At 38.0% G+C, this 16,828-nt stretch overlaps 3 protein-coding genes and 1 long non-coding RNA gene across 4 annotated transcripts; 2 read left to right on the top strand and 2 right to left on the bottom strand.

Moving 5' to 3' along the window:
* Window positions 1-959: 959 nt before the first annotated feature.
* On the top strand, window positions 960-3,502 carry LOC113715649 (GDSL esterase/lipase At3g26430). The gene is made up of 5 exons (XM_027239915.2): window positions 960-1,325; window positions 1,813-2,022; window positions 2,105-2,274; window positions 2,381-2,651; window positions 2,861-3,502. Exons 1-5 carry the CDS (start codon window positions 1,061-1,063, stop codon window positions 3,124-3,126), a joined length of 1,182 nt encoding a protein of 393 aa, XP_027095716.2. The 5' UTR covers window positions 960-1,060; the 3' UTR covers window positions 3,127-3,502.
* A 166-nt stretch (window positions 3,503-3,668) lies between these two features.
* Window positions 3,669-7,317, bottom strand: LOC113716275 (probable protein phosphatase 2C 14). The gene is made up of 5 exons (XM_072069918.1): window positions 6,741-7,317; window positions 6,426-6,596; window positions 4,898-5,068; window positions 4,628-4,807; window positions 3,669-4,231 (listed from the first exon to the last, which is right to left on the bottom strand). The coding sequence occupies exons 1-5, from the start codon at window positions 7,101-7,103 to the stop codon at window positions 3,794-3,796; spliced, it is 1,323 nt and encodes a 440-aa protein (XP_071926019.1). The 5' UTR covers window positions 7,104-7,317; the 3' UTR covers window positions 3,669-3,793.
* A 1,030-nt stretch (window positions 7,318-8,347) lies between these two features.
* Window positions 8,348-13,356, top strand: LOC113717002 (chloroplast sensor kinase, chloroplastic-like). The gene is made up of 9 exons (XM_027241616.2): window positions 8,348-9,169; window positions 9,715-9,879; window positions 9,960-10,244; window positions 10,751-10,816; window positions 10,903-10,971; window positions 11,074-11,166; window positions 11,694-11,875; window positions 12,354-12,630; window positions 12,840-13,356. The coding sequence occupies exons 1-9, from the start codon at window positions 8,669-8,671 to the stop codon at window positions 13,089-13,091; spliced, it is 1,890 nt and encodes a 629-aa protein (XP_027097417.1). The 5' UTR covers window positions 8,348-8,668; the 3' UTR covers window positions 13,092-13,356.
* A 1,769-nt stretch (window positions 13,357-15,125) lies between these two features.
* LOC113716511 (uncharacterized) lies at window positions 15,126-16,132 on the bottom strand. Its single transcript, XR_003454146.2, has 2 exons — window positions 15,651-16,132; window positions 15,126-15,577 (listed from the first exon to the last, which is right to left on the bottom strand). It is a non-coding gene; the product is annotated as an uncharacterized lncRNA (long non-coding RNA).
* Between the last annotated feature and the right edge of the window lie 696 nt (window positions 16,133-16,828).

Raw genomic sequence — 16,828 nt, 5'->3', positions numbered from 1 at the left:
GAGGAAGCATTTATATGAAGTACGATCTCAACTTTCAGACCACATTCTGAAAGAAATATAACAAATGCACCCAATCTCAACTCTGCTTGTCCCAATTCCACATGAGGAGTAATTGAGGATGACGTTGTGTTTATGCATGCAGAGTGAGAGCAGACGTGATCATTCTGGCTACACAAATTACTGCTGGTCCCTTTGGTTGCACACCAGCTGCCTGCCTTGTCCACTTTCCCCAATCACCGCCGCACAAATTGGTGAACACTACAAATGGCTTAAATTTAGACTGAAGTGGGATGTGCAATTCCTCTTGTCGACGTATATCGAAACATGCAACTGCAGATGGCTTAAATTTTCGACTGAAAACAAATAAATTTCTGGGCTATATATTGCAGGTTTTGAACAACCTTTAACATCTTGCTGTGGATAGTGAGGAAACTACAAGTTCAATTTCAATACTATGTGTGGGTCAGAAATAACGCGGGACAGCGTAGAAACTGTTGTTGGATCCATGAGTTAGGACTGAAGCTGCTAACAACAAGTGGAAACATCATCCATAATTTCTGTTTTCAAGCCTCAAATCCACCATGAGGTTCATTAAAATAAATACTAAGTAAGTTCTTGTGATATCAATCACAAAAACAAGAATTGAGAAAATTGTGCAAAAGGGATTTCAAATACGAGCATATTTTGATCACTAAACTCTTTTATTTTTATTTTACTCAAAATGGTCACTCAATTAATAATAAAAATATGATTCTTTTGACCAAAAAACAAAAAAAAAAAAAAAAAAAATTTACAAGCTTAGATTCGTTAAGTGACAATAAATGTACATTTTCATTAGTCACGTGACGACAAACCTACGCTTTTATTAATTGAATGACCATTTTAGTAAAAGAAATGGTAGACGCACGAAAATCATAAATTTTAAATACAGACATTGATTTGTTTGCCTCTTCCCGTTCAACCTTCTTTTGGTATTAGTGTAAAATATCGTGTCATCAAGCGTAGTACTTTCGACAGCATTGCTCTTCTGTATACGTCCGTGTAGCTTTTGCTGGTGCTCATGGATTCTCACAACCTGAGGTTTTCATCCTGTGATCTTCTTATCCTTCTACTACTGGTGACATTACTGCTTGGTCCAGTTTGCTCATCAGCTCCAACTTTAACCGAGTGCAACTTTCCGGCCATATTCAACTTTGGGGACTCAAACTCCGACACCGGTGCCCTCTCAGCAGCCTTCGGCCAAGCTCCTCCCCCCAATGGAGAAACGTATTTTCACTCTCCGGCCGGTCGGTTTTCTGATGGCCGCCTCGTCGTTGACTTCATAGGTAACACTCCAAACATAAGTCCAAAGCTGTACTACAAATTTTTAATTTGATCTCTTATTCAGAGATTCACCATTTGAATTGCCATCTACAATTCTACTACATAGCATGCATTTGTCTGCTTCTGTGCGGTATATGATCATCAGCTGATACCTACATGTATTCTTTTGTTTGTTTACTTGCTTGTGTCACATGATTGACTGAACAGGGAGAGTTAAGGTGCATATAATAATAAATAATGTAATAGTTTAACAACCTTGCATATTTGTTATGATATTCAATCCTGTAAAATATTGATAGTTATAATCATTTACAGTCAAATCCCAACTCCACACTTGAGTTTTTTTTTAATTTAATTTCTTTGAGACCTTGAGTTAATCAGTCTTTTTTCGTTCGTGATCGCATACCACATTGAAGTTAACGACGATGCATTTTTGAGATGTTTTGTCACTTCAGTTGTGGTTACAAGCTGCTGTATTTTGGTTGTCAGCTGAGAGCTTGGGATTGCGTTACCTTAGCGCCTATCTTGATTCGGTTGGTTCCAACTTCAGCCACGGAGCTAATTTTGCAACAGCTGGATCTACAATCAGACCACAAAACACTACCATTTTCCAGAGTGGATATAGCCCCATTTCACTGGGCGTGCAATTCACTCAGTATTCAGATTTTCACACAAGGTCTCAAATAGTACGCAAACAAGGTAGGTAAATTCTTGCATTTGCTCAGATGATAAGCCTAATTAGCATACGACATTTGATAAGCTCATTTTCTTGCATATATAGGTGGGGTATTTGAGCTCTTGCTGCCAGAGGAGAACGATTTTCCTCGTGCGCTGTACACCTTTGATATCGGCCAGAATGATCTTACTGCTGGTTACAAACTTAACATGTCTACTGAACAAGTGAAGGCATATGTTCCCGATGTGTTGGGCCAGTTGTCCAAGGTTATCGAAGTAAGGAACATAATCCACAAATTTGCTACTATTACTAGCTAGTGATTGCAGTTTAACTCGAATTATCATCTCTGAAAGTTTTATTACCGTGCTCGACACACGACAGAATGTGTATGATCAAGGTGGAAGATCATTTTGGATTCACAACACCGGACCGGTAGGTTGTTTACCTTATGTTATGGACCGTTTTCCAGTCACAGCAGCTCAGATTGATAAGTTTGGATGTGCTAGTCCATACAATGAGGTCGCTCAATACTTCAATCTTCGGTTAAAGGAAGCTATTGTTCAACTCAGAAAGGCCCTTCCATTAGCTGCAATTACTTATGTCGACATTTACTCAGTGAAGTATTCCCTCATCAGTCAAGCAAGGAAGCTAGGTAACTTGTTAATTTCAGTAACAATAATCAATGTGGGGAGTCAGTTGTTTGAAGTTGCTGTTTAAATTGCAGCATCAACAAGTTATGCACTCCATTTCTTATTTGTAATGGAATTAATTCCTGTTATTTTGCTACTTGATATCAGCGGTGTTCCTCTTTTTTGGTTTTCTTTTGATGCGAATGTATACTTTCGAATGGAATATTGGCAGGATTTCAGAATCCATTTCTTGCTTGCTGTGGTCATGGCGGGAAATTTAACTACAACAGATTCATTAAATGTGGAAGTAAGAAAATTGTCAATGGCACAGAGATTGTAATAGCAAAATCTTGCAAAGATCCATCGCTTAGGATTAATTGGGATGGCGTTCACTTTACTGAGGCAGCGAACAAGTGGATCTTTGATCAGATTGCCAATGGTTCCTTTTCAGACCCTACCGTTTCATTGAGTTTGGCATGCCACAGGATGGAACCATAAATCTTTGGATTCTGTCACGTTCTTTCTCTTGTTCCTAATTGTTGGGTCTTTGAAAAGAACAATGCGTTGCTCAATCTTGTCAGTTCTGGATTTCAACAAAAATTGATTGATCACGATATCAATTTGCTTGGAAATTTGGAGCTTTGCTGCAAGTGCATTTCTCTCTCTTGTTTCTTTGGTCTAATTCTTCTACAAAGGCTACCCAAATATGTAGCAGGACCTTAAATAGTGAGGCCCTGAGCAGTGATTCCAGCTTGAAAACGAATGGCGGCTAAACTTATTCGCGAGTAAACTTGTCTAATTCCTCAATCTTTGCGAAAATGTGGCTTGCCAGCAATTTGGATCGACTAGAATTACATGGTTTACGAACCATACCAATGTCCAAATCTGCTAATTCGGTTACTATGCATGATTCTATGTAAACCTCAATGCTTAGCTTAATGAAACAGTGTTCATAAATTAGTTATGGATGTCAATGGCAATGGGCTCAGCATCAGCATAAGCACCCACCAGCACCAGACAAAGATGAGAACCATGGTTCATACTGGGAAAAAAATGTAGGCGCTGTCTTATTTCAGCTATAACCTGCATGATTGGTCAGACTCTAAAGCTGAACATGTACAATGTTGACATACTTATTCAAACATTAAGGACAGCCAAAATTACTTTAGTTTCTAAAACTATTTAAATCGATTACCATCACAGTAATGTCATCCAAACTACCCCTCTTTACAGCTAAGTTAACAAGTTCCTTGCATGCTGCCACCAGTCTACTACAAGCAGGCTTGGTTCCAGAGATACTATTTTCATGACTTGGATGTGTACTTTTCATATTCGCTTGGCTTGATAGTGAAATTCGCTGAGCCTTGGATCGAGGGCTATCATTTTCACTACTGAAGCTAGCTTCACTTGTATTCCAGTTTTCTACTGTTCTCTTGGAGCCGGGGAACTGACCAGTCCTTTTTGACTTGAGAGACACTCTGCGCAACTTTGGAGAAGGACTCAAGTTTATCCTGCCATACTCATCAGTACTCTCCTTTGAAATAGCTTTCTCTTCGCGCGAACATGATCGTGCGACAATTTCTGCAGCTTCCTGATTGCCAACCTACTCGAGATAATTCATTTAGGTAACAATGTAAGTGATGTCTAGTGCACACAGCAACTGAGGCTCCATCGATCCAAAGACTATCCAAATTAAATGTGAACAATAATAGGAAGAATGTTCATGATCTATAATACAACCCTTCCACCCACTATTAGAAAGAGGAACCAAAAAAAAATAAAAAGTAAGGAGATATTTTTACGGGCAAATGCAGCAAACTACCTAGGCATGTGAGCAATCCACTACTTACTGCCTTTATAATTGCACTCACTGTTTAGAATCCTAAATGGAAAGGATGCATCTAGTGGACGTGAGCATCAGTAGCTCTTTCCCTGACATTCTCATCTCCTAACACTGGATTTTCCAAACAAGATTTTATAACTAAATATACTTAATTACCTCCTCCCAAAGTCCATCAGATGCTAAAACAAGATATTCCATATCCTTGGTTAAAGATATGATCTTTGTGTCTGGTTCAGCTGGTACCCAATCCTTCAAATGTGCATCTCCAATGCTTCTAGAAACAGCAAGTATCCCATGAACTCTCCAAGCTCCTCGATGATGTTGTACAAAACCCCCCTGCATGGCAAGTTAAAAGAAGTTTAGCTCATCACTAAGCCCTTCATCTGCTTAATGTTAACAAAAGCCCAAGAATGCTTTCATAAGTACCTTATCTTCTATTCTTCTACGTTCATCCTCCAGTCCTGCCTTATGGTCTTTTGTGAGGGCTTCAGCTGCTCCTCCTCTACATAATACTGCTCTACAATCTCCCAAATTTGAAATGACAATATCCTTGTCTTCAATCAAGGCAGTAACGCAACAGACACCACTACCTAAGCCCTGTAATAGTCTAGCTGAAAAAATGAGAACCTTGTTCTGGGAAACTGAAACATCCTGTTGATGTTTACTTTAAAAAATATGCAAATCTCAGTTCTAGGCCATTTCATTATAGTTTCATTTTGAATAAACTAGTAAAGCAGAATCACCTGTGCTACCAACAATGTATAGAGGCAAGTCAGTCATTCATGAACCTTCAAGTAGTTGGTTAGTTTGCAAGAAGTTGACATCATTCCTCCATTATTAATAGATATACTTTGCATGTGGATGTAAAACAAAATGCATGTGTATATTTTGTATAGGGCCATGCAAACAACCACATTTAGATACTCATTTGACAAATGACTGCAGATCCATGCTTTACTGTTTGGCTCATCAAGTCATACTTTACACCTTAACTTGTAAAAAAAGATGTAATAAGCTCTTCAATTACAAGATTAAATTAATTGTTTACAGTTATGCTACCAATATACTACCATAAAACTCCTTGAAAATAGAAAACGTTCAGCTTCCTTTTCGCTCTCAAGCATTATTTCCTTTCCTCCTTCCCCGGTAGGATGCTTATGTTATGCCACTCATAAAGTTACATCGATGCTCAGGCAACAATCTACGGACAAAATGAGCAGAATTAAAGAGAAGTAAGGAAAAGTAAGGCTTCTTTAATCTTTCTAACTGAATTGCTGCAACTTCATCCAACATCATAAAAAAGGGACATTCTCTTATTGATCTGAGTCTTGATCATCTGTATAAATAGAAAAGCACTACGTAGTTTTAACCCATTTTGAACATAATCTGACTGCTTAATCAAATTCACCGTTAAAGTTTCAGGCCTTTCTATCTCTAGACAAAATAATCAGATGATTCTTTTAAGGTAGCCCTCCCAGATTCTGCCATATCTGATTTCTAACTGGTACTGATCTATGTAACCAAAATCCTATGTCAATGAGCAAGTTAGTCTTGAACGAGGTTAAATGCCCAAACGTGCAGTGGATGCTTCATGCTTGTAATCTGTAAGAGCATCCAGATTCACTTTGGTCACTAATTTCCACTCTTAGTCAAGGCAGCTATCATGGACCATAAAGGCAGCTATCATGGACCATAAAGGTTGGTAGTCAAAAGAAGAAAATTAGACTATGAGAAACCTAGAACCGTGGGGAGGTTACACCAGTATTTTAGTATTACCTTAAACGGAAAGTTTCAAATCCAGATATGTGAACTTGAAAGGGGTACCAACTTCCAAAGAATCAGTATAAGCTTTGAAAAAGTTAAAGCTTAAAAACTCGCCGACTTTTTCCTCAACGAACAAACAACATATAAACTAAAAATGATAAAAGACCAACTTGCCAAGTTTTTACATTACCTGCTTCAAGAAATCCTCATCAGTTTTCAAATAACCTGCTTTAATATATTCTTCCTTTGGTGCATTTCCGGAAGAATTCTTCAACATTTCATATATATTTGAGTGCAAATGCTCTGCTACAAACTCTGCAGCCTTACTACCTCCATGTCCATCATATACCCCAAAAAATCCCTACATTACTCCAAGAAATTCAAGAACTTACAAGTTACGATTTATCCCAAAGAATTAAATAAATAAAAAGTCCATTTTTTTTACAGACATAACCAAAACAAGAAATGAGAAGCAACAGTCAAACCACCCTTCAAGGCTAGACACCTTTTTGTTAAATGAGCAAGTAACAATCTTGTGGGCATCTTCCATGAACTTTTTCTTGCCTTTGAGAGAATAAACACCAACACCATAACCACTAGAGCACACGGCATTTTCTTGGGGGGCACATTCTCTAAGACTAGGCTCTTTACCGACAACAATTTCGCGCAAGACGTTTGGGATCTCAATCTTGGGGGGCCTCTTTCTTTTCAGTGAACAGGAAGAACCCAAAATTGGGATTGTGTTCTTGTCAGTCCCTTCCCGATTTTCAGAAGAATCAGAACAAGACTGCATCTTTGTACTTGCAATGTCAATTATGGTACCCGTAGATCTCGAAACGCTTGTTGGGGCAGCTGGGCGATTAGCCATAGTGAGAAAAAAAAAATGGCTGCAAGAAACGGGAAAATGCTTCACATTTATGAAGGGAGGAAGGATAACGATAAAAGGAGAGTTCTGAGTTCTAACGGCTAGAAATTTGGGTGTGCACTGTTACGTATGTGTGTTAAATTGTGGGAAATGGGGAAGTTTAAGGCAGAGAGGGAGACTGACTGAAAGTGAAAGAGAGGTGGTCAAACTTCAAAGTGTACAAAATGCAGGGCAGTTAAGGTTTTGAGGAAGTCAAAACAAAAGGGATTGTTTTGATCTTTTTGTCTCCGAGCCGTTGGGAGTACAAGTTTGAACACGTACTTCCTGCCTTCGGCTTAGATCCGACAATTTTTTTTGGTCCTATAGATCCCAAAATTTGGCCTGCTCGTTGATGATGCCTATTTTCTTGCAAGTAGGAAAGGCGCAGAAATATTTTCAGAATGAAATTTCCATACGGCCAAAAAGGGGAAAAATAAAATAATAATGGCTTGAAGATGTTGAGTTGGCCACAGGTTCGCGGGTTCTCCGAATGGACTTCCTTTACCAGATTGATTAGATCCTTTTATTTTATGTTGGCAAAATTTGTCAAAACCACGTAGAAAGAATTGTTTGATCCTTCTTTGACAAAGCTCAATAATTGTGCTGCTTTTAAAAGAGAGAGGACGTACAAGTCCATGAAAAATTAAATGAATACTATTTTTTTTGGGCAAAAATATCATAGCAATGATCTTGAATACAAGGAAGGGCCAAAAAAAAAAAATGTGGGACAACTATAGAACCATTAATTGTTCAACCAAAGACCTTAAATTTGCAAAATTCATTGGAATTATTAAAGCCCGTGTGGGAGTGAGTGCGCGGTACTTTTGTTTTAAAAAACAATAATGACACTCCATAAAAGTGTTTAGAAACGTTTAATGTACGTCAAATCATAAATTTAGGGATAGAAATTTTGGCCTCGAAAGCACTTTTACCAAAATATCAAATAATTTAACTGATACTCTTTGGTAGCTTTTGTATTTTAAAAAATAAAAAATAAAAAAGTTAGTCATTTTGGCTTGTATTAATAAAAAGATAAATACACTTAAAAAATTTAAAAATTACACGTTATTTATTTAACACAATAAACATTCACATGCATGAGTTGTATGTACTACTTAGTACTTGCTTTATGTGTTAGGTTGGGTGAGGTGAAGTATTCTTTAATGCTCAGTAAGTCACGGCAAGTGAACGGATACGTAAATGTGAAGCAACCAACGGCGGGCCAAGGCTAACGAGAGCCGCAGCCTAAGAAATGGTGGACCCTGGTATTTTAGCCTCTAATAACCACTCGGATTTCAACACGTCGCACCAACGCCGTTTCCATCATCATCGCTCATCAGCCAGCCGCAGCTGAGTAGTGAGTAGTATTGGGTGGAGCGGTGGAGCTGGACTGGACTGGACTGCAGTGGCTGGCTGCTGGGATTCAGTCCCGACCATCAAAACAAATGACTGAAATTGATTCCTTCCCTCACTAGTTACTACTTACTACTGGTAGGAATAGCTAATCAAGAGGGACAACTTCTGCGGCGATGATGCTTTCGGCAATTCCATATCCGCCGCTGCCGCAAACCACCACCGCGCTATTCAATCCTCCTAACCTTCCCTGCCAAACCACTTCTAATCTCCTCTCTATTCCCGCTGCACCAAACAATAATCCTTCCTCCCTCTGCCGAGCCACCGCCGCCCAACGACCTCCTTCTCTTCCAGTCGGCTCCTCCTCTGCGCCGCCCTTGCGTCCCGTCACCACCACTGCCACCACCTACTCCCCCGCCGATGACGATAATGACGACTCTAACAGTGTCGGAGTAGGAGAAGAGGCCAATCAGGATATGGTGGCTTCCGCAAATGCTGTTGCGGCTATTATTAAGAAAGTCTCCACGTCACCCGTGGAGTTCGTCCAAAGGATAGAGAAAGCCGGTGGCAGCAGCCACGGAGGAGGATTGGTGCTTCCCAGCGTTGACTTTCAAAGACTTTGTCTTGAACAACTGGCCCTCTTTCGCCGCATTGTTCATTCCGACGCTCTCCTCTCTGTAATCTCCCTTACCAATTTCACTTCTACTTTCTTTTTGTTCCTTCTTTTTTCTTTTTATTTTTATTTTTGAGCTTATGGTTTGTCACTTTAGCTTTAACTTAATTCGATCAGGTTTACTAGTACTTTCTTTGTCCTCATTATTAAAATGTGCTTCATTATTAGTAGTTGATATGCCAAAATTTCGATGATCAAGTATCTGTTTATTTCGCAGTTAGGGGTTGCTCAGAGTAGATTGGGTTAATTAAAGCCTGTGTTGCTCAATTTATCTATTCGACTAGAGCTCACAAATTTGCCAGGAAACAGATAATGTTCGGTTCGTAAACAGCTTCCATATGAATTGCTCACTTTTAGCTTGTTACTAACTGAATTTGATATAAAAAAAATTTGAGCTTTTGATTCTTGTTTCTTTTAAGATGCGCTTATTTCATTTGAGTATAAACATAATGAATCAAGCGATCATCTTATTAGAAATTTGGTGAATGTCGTTTGAGCTCGCATGCTTCAATGTTGAGCATATTCTGATGCTGGTTTTGTTATTTGCAGATCTATGTAAGACCAGCTGGTAGCTATGTTATGGATAGACTGGAATTGCGTCGCATTACTTTTCATCCTCTGGTTAATGCTACGGCTGATATTGTGATTTTAGTGGGTGATTTTAGGATTCCAGCAGGTCTGAGAGTCGCAGAAGCTGCCCTTTCGAGCCGAACGGTATGATTATTAGTTGATTGACACTGAGATTTTGCTCATTTCATTCATGGGCTTCTGATGGATACTGTTTTTCATTCTAGGCAGAATTTTTCCCTGAGCTTAGATCTGTGGTTTTCCCAATGGTGAAGCATCCATTTGTTGTGGGGTTTTTGGTTGCTGAGTTTCCGCAAATGATATTGGGAGGAGAACCAACGCCATCCACAGGTGAATCTTGCTACTTACCCAATAGCGAGGACTCAAAACTGTTGGAATTACAAACATATGACAAGGGCCAGTCAAACGAGATTTTATACTTCACTACTGAACAAAGATTGAATGCTGAGAATATTTCTCGTTCTATTACAATGGCCTATGTCATGGATCAGGTTATTTTCAGAATATTAGAGTTTTATATTTGTTTATTTACTAATATGAAATTCTTTTTTGTTGGATATTTATCTCTACATCTCTGCATTTCTGTTGAATAGTTAATTCATCATAAAAACTAGGCCAAAAAAACTTCACTGTTCTCATTCCTCACTGACTCGTAGTGTCATATCTAGAATTGCACATTTGGCTTCTCCATAAACAAGGTCAAAACATACTTGCTTTGTTCAGGCATTGTGTAGATGGGCATGATTAGTATCACAATTACCCAATTATTTTAAAAAATTTAAATAGGAGTTTCTGGTGTATTTAAGCTTTTTGATTAGCACCAAATGGGATTTGATCCTTGTTAGATGGCAATATCTAATAACCTGAAAGTTGGACTTCACTGACAAGAGATGCATCCATACTGCAAAAATAGGATGTGATAATTGAATCTGAAGACCCTTGTTGTTTCCTTTGTATTTTACCTCTTGTAACGAATTTTTTCAATCTTGCTGTTCAGAAAGCAATATTGCTCCAGCACTCATCTTGGCAAAATAACGTGAGAATGAGTAGCTTGGTTGAACAAGTAAGACATTGTCCTGGTGTTAATTTTCTTGTTTGTCGTATGAAATTTAAAACTTCTATTGGTTCATGATGATCTCCTATACTCAGATCCGGGGATCACTATCTAGCATTCAGACCTTGAGTAAAATGCTATCTGTTCACATGAGGAGAAGTGAGGTACGTTTTCATCATCTTCGTGGAATTTACACATTGACCATCACATAGTTGTTTTTATACGTCTTTTTAGCTTTCTAACATAGCACTAACATGAGACTGCAGATCTCCTTTGATATTGTTCAAGACATTTTAGTCCAAGGTGATCATATTAAAGATGTCCTTCAACAACTTCAGGATGCTGTTTACCTGACTAAGGTGGGTCATCTATCCTTCATCAAGCATGCATTCAGTTTTCCAGCTTAATATGGGAAAAGCCTATCTTACAATGGTTTCTTGTCCTGTTGTGAATTTCAACCAAGTAATCAAGCATGGGGTTTGGTTCGTGAATTGAGCTATTAGTATAGCTTATTTCTCCCTATCCTTCCCAGCCTGGATGGAGTTAGGCCTTGCATTTTAACTTGTTTGCAGGATCTGTCTGTGAAATGCATTTTATCCTAAAATATTGTGGCCTTTAATTTATGTCAGCAATGTGTTTATATGTACATGAGCTCATACTCTCTTTTTGAATCTTCCTGAAACTTCATATGAAAGGTAAAAAGGAAAAATCTTTGCATTTTCTTCTTGAGAAGACTCCCCGACCTGAAGTTTGATGCAGTGATTGCTTTATTTTCAAGGTTAAATTCCTGATTCTATTGAAGCTGTCATGCTAAATTTGCTAATAGTTTTAGAATAATTTCTGATAGTCATATGGATTTTCCAACTGTTAGCTTTTTGTTCTTCAGGCTAACATAATTCATAATAATGGAGGGTTGAAGAAGATGCACGCTCCAACTTATGGTGCCTCTAACTCAATCAATGAAACACTAGAATCTTATGAGGCATTATCTCTCAATTCAACATCCAAGGATTCAGAAATTCCCATGCCACCCCTTGCACTCGCACCTTTAAAGCAGAAAGCAGTCAGGTATCCTTTTTCAGTGCAGAAAACTCTTTATCAATTTATATCGTTACCTGGTTTCTAGTTTCTAATAATGCATAATGGCAATGCTGGTAGATGTTGAAAGATGGACCAGAAATAGGATTTTGTTTCACAAAATCATTCCCGCTCTTTCTGGACTTGTATGGAACATTAAGTACTTTAATAACCTCAACTTTGAATTGGGCCAAACAAACTAAAATTTTGAATTGTTTTTGTCTTGGTTTTGGTCCCTTAAATTTGTAAAGTTGGGTACCTTTATGTTTGGTGCTGATTGTCACTGATTTGTCCTTTTGATTTTTATTATAGACAGCCCGTCATTCTCTTGGAGTCTTTACTGTATTGAACTAGTTTTTACATAGTCCAATCAGATTTTGGTTGTTCATCAATGTTATATATCTGAAATTTTATAATTAATCCTTTTCAAGTTATTTTAAGTAGTGCACTGACTATTTGCTTGCATCAGACGGCCATGCAATGTTTCTGATGTTCTGAATGATTTGGTTGCGGGTGTGGAACATCTGGCTCATATGCAGCAACGATATTTAAAGGTATCTGAACTATCTAGGCCTTTGCAAGTTGCTGTTGAAGAGCCTGCTTTACGGCAGGCCTTGAGCAACTTAATTGAAGGTTCTTTGTTGCGAACACAAGTTGGTGGGAAGGTTGAAATCGTGTGCACAGGAGCTCCAGCAGGTGGTGCTCTTATCATAATTGATGATGATGGCCCTGACATGCACTATATGGTACTGCTTTGCATCTTTCCTAAATTACCAAAGTTGCTTGACTTTTGCCACTTTTGGTGTTTGCCTTCTTTATACCTTGTAGCATTTATGCCAAAAAAAAAAAACTGAAATTTATTACGAAGAAGCTAAAAATGGCGAGTGTGATCAATATTGATCTTACCCTCGACACGTGATATTTTTTTTACTATTCTTGGTCCATTTGCTTGCAGACCCAGATGCATTCCCTCACACCGTTTGGGATGGATCTGTTTTCTGACGACAAGGTTGAGGATAATATGACGTGGAATTTCATTGCTGGTCTGACTGTTGCTCGGGAGATTTTAGAAACTTATGGATGTGTTGTCCGTGTAATCTCACCAAGAACCTCTGACGCGAGTATTGGAGCAGGGGGAACCCGTGTAGAGCTATGGCTTCCATATGTAACTTCACCTGATGCAGATGCAGTTGATCGGGTGATATGAGGGGTTAAAGACCTCTTGTTATCTTCTTTCATCAAGTAAATCAATGATTGCATAAAGTTCGACGAGAGTGCATTGGTGTGTTTGCGGCCTAGTAATGTGAGTACATATTACCCCCTTCACCAGATAGACATATCCAGTACTTCTTCATTGTGCAGCTGAGAAACTGTTGTAAATAAAGATATAGCATGCATTAGAAGATGCATTCTGTATTCTTACGAATTGGTGGCTAAGGTTGCAAATTGAGAAGATGAATCTTTGAATTGGATAGTGCGTGTGAAAGTCTTAATCATGACATTTGGTGACTATGTCGACATTCTCCATGCCAAAAAAGCCCATATTTTATCTTTCAGTGGCAAGGTAAGAAAAAGGGGATATTTTTTCTGCTTATTCTCTATTATGTGCCTTTAGTGCACAAGATAAATTAAACGCACCATAAATGGAGGCTGGGTTCACTTTTTAAAGTTACTATTCTCTATTATTACCACCCTCTTAATTTTTTTCAACAGCCTGAATCAGACTTTTGTTGTTTTATAAACCTAATCCCAGAATTAACCTCAAAAGCCGGCAACTCTTGAGGCAATCCCAGGGACTTATATCCCAACCCAAACCCAACCCCAACCCCGATGTGGGACTTATTACCACCCTCTTAATTGCGCGTACTTTTTAACACCATTTCATTTATTCTGCACCCTAAAGGCAACTGCTTGCTTGCAGCCTAAATTCCAGATGACTTAGAAATACAAATTCAGGACGGCTCCACTGCCTACATGTCAGGTGACTTAGTGCATCATTTGCCAGTTTCTTGGCTTCATTTCCAGAGGTTGCCTTAAGTACCATCCATCTTCATGGTCATCTCCCTTTTCCCTAGTATAGGACCAATTGTAATTGTTATTTTTTTTTTAATAAAAAAAAAAAAGTAAGTTGAGGACTCGCAGCAGAAGCTTCCCACAGTAAATGTAGAGCATTCGTTGCTGTTACTGCTGGGTGATGACTATCCATGAGTCGATATGGGCACTCTGGAGTCTGCAGTCTGCACTAAGGAATTAGAATCTCTTAGGGTCCGTTTGGTTGGACAGAAAATATTTTCCCTAGGGAAAATATTTTCCATCGAAGTCATTTTCCTGAAAAATCACTTCCTTCTCCATAATTTTCCGGTGTTTGGTTATTTAGTGAAAATATTTTCCAAATTCCTTTTTTCATAATTTTCCGGTGTTTGGTTTGTCAGTAAAAATATTTTTTGACTTCCTTTTTTAATGTTTGTTGGTATGTTGCAAATATTTTTCTATTCTCAAAACATTCATCTTGTTTTTTAGCTTCTATCCATTATAATCATATTATCATTTTATAAAATATTTATTCAAATTACACCATGAATTCTTAAATAAAATTATTAATGACACTAATGAATTAGTTTTTGATCTTCCTTTAAAAAAAAAATCATTAAGGGGGTGAAGTGGATTCAATACAATTCATTGTGTAAGAAAATGGACGATTTTGATTGGACATGGGAAAAGGATGCTTGCTTGTCCTATTCATACCACTAGAAAGTAACCATCGAGACCCAAATTGTAGCTGTCTAGCATCAATTAACATGCCCCTACCATTTGGCTCAACATTAAACTGTTTTGCTATTGACACTGATAAGCAGACACTTTGTTAACTCGTCTGAGCATCAAGCAACCATACTAGCAGTCAAGATGCTACGGTATTGAGTTCACAACACAGAAAGGCAAGGATCATAGCGTACAATACTGCAGCAAGTATCAATCAGTTTTATATGTAGATCACAACATGAAGACCTATAAGAAGGATATAGAATGGGTAGAAAAGCTCTGTTCTGTTCACTATGTTATGAGGTAGCCAAATTAACCGGGATTGCGTAAGAGAATTGGGACGTTATAAACCAGCAAAGAGGAAGAAAGGGCCAAAAACTATGTATTAGAAAGGAGCCTTTCTGCAGTTTCAAGCACAATAAAATACCATAAACAACCAGAAGGCGTTAGCTAATATGGACAAGAATTAACAAGGCAGCAATAGTTCCAACCACCAAACATATATTTACAACAATCATGTATACAGGATTTGTTTTTGCAAATATAAGCAAGGTTGTGCTTTGAATTCCCTAAGCAAAGGTCACAAATCTGTGGAGCCTTTTCTGGAAAGGGCAAGACTTGCTTGGGCAAGCTGATTGAAGCATGAGAACTACCAAGATGTAGGTGCACTGACACCCTCCTGAAGATGATGTTTGCCACTTGGGGTGGGGTGGAAGCCAGCCCGTGTTGCCAGCAGTGTGGCCTTCCAAAGATTGAGCTTCACCTGGTATGACATTAGTCCGTCCCTTCCTTACCTTTGACCTGCTAATCTTTTTGCCAACAAAAAGGCCCAGCTTCATAGCAGTAAATAGACCCAAAGCAATCAGAAGTGGCCGGACTGCCCAGTGAAAATCCTCAGGGTGCTGATACTTTTTCATCACTCCAGGAGAAGTGCTAAAAGAAACACACTGAACTTCAGATGGATCAGCTAAAAAGCTGCTATTTTCATTACCAAATGTCAACCTACCAGGAAACCTTCAGCCTTCAATCGGACCCAATCTCCAGCAGCAAATCCATAACTTACACGTTCTAGTGGGCATCTGCCGACGAGTCTTCAATCGATGGTCTTCAATCGTTGAGAATGGGCGTCTGCCGTAGTGGAAGAATGCCTTTAGGCCGTGCTTTCAAGAAAGGAAAATAACTTCAGAATAACAGGTAAGGAAGTTATTTTCCTTCCCTCGGCGTAAGTTATTTTCCATCAGAAATCATTTTCCCAAATTAAATTGTATCCAAACAGTGAAAAATTAGGAAAACATTTTCTGGAAAATATTTTCCAGTCCAACCAAACAGACCCTTAGTGCAAGGAAAAGCCCATGTGTCTTGTAAGGTTGTGTTCAGACGAAGGAAAAAGGGAAGAGGAAAGTAAATTACACCTTTTTTCGCACAAGTGCATTTGGCCCCATAACAGTCTGAAATCTGTTGTTTAGTGAAACGCATAGCACACTTCTTCATCTTGCAATAGTCAAGAAAATGAAAAAAAAAAAAATCCTTTTCTCTTGTACGAACGAATTTTCTTTTTCAAAGAATAAGTATATTGTTTGAGTACATAATTCAGATAAGTATTTATTGTATGTGTAATTTGAAAACTTTTAAATATGTTTATCTCTTTATTTAGTTCATAAAATAGGATAAATTAATTAAATTTAATATTTTATTTTTTAAAATCCAAAAGCTATTTTAAAGGGATACTATCAAAAACCTCCCCTAAGGTTTCTCTTAATATCACTTGACACCCCCATGGTTTTAAAAATATCATTTACCTCTCTTACTTTTGTTATTCGTGTAACAAATTTTTTAAAAACCCTAAACTATCCTTTCACTTGCTAAATAAAAAAATTTCTAAACCACTTTGTTCACTTCAAGAAAATCATCACCTCAGAAACAATCACTTGTAGTGCTACCGCATCACAATGCTATGTCCCATAAAAATATAAATTTAAAAAATAAAAAAGATATTTGAAAAGAAATACGCTTGCATCAATTTAATTCTATATGGTCAAAATCGATTTCTTATGAATTTATATTTTTTTCCAACATCTTCTCAATCCTTGCTCAAATCATTAAACTACATCAATCATTATAAAAATCAACTCAAAATAAGCAAATAAATCATATCCCACTTTACCATAATTATAAAAAGTAAAA

This window comes from Coffea arabica, chromosome 11c (assembly GCF_036785885.1).
Source record: "Coffea arabica cultivar ET-39 chromosome 11c, Coffea Arabica ET-39 HiFi, whole genome shotgun sequence".
NCBI classification, from domain to species: Eukaryota; Viridiplantae; Streptophyta; class Magnoliopsida; order Gentianales; family Rubiaceae; genus Coffea; species Coffea arabica.
Note: the sequence above shows the minus strand (reverse complement) of the source record. Positions and strands in the feature narration are given on the sequence as shown.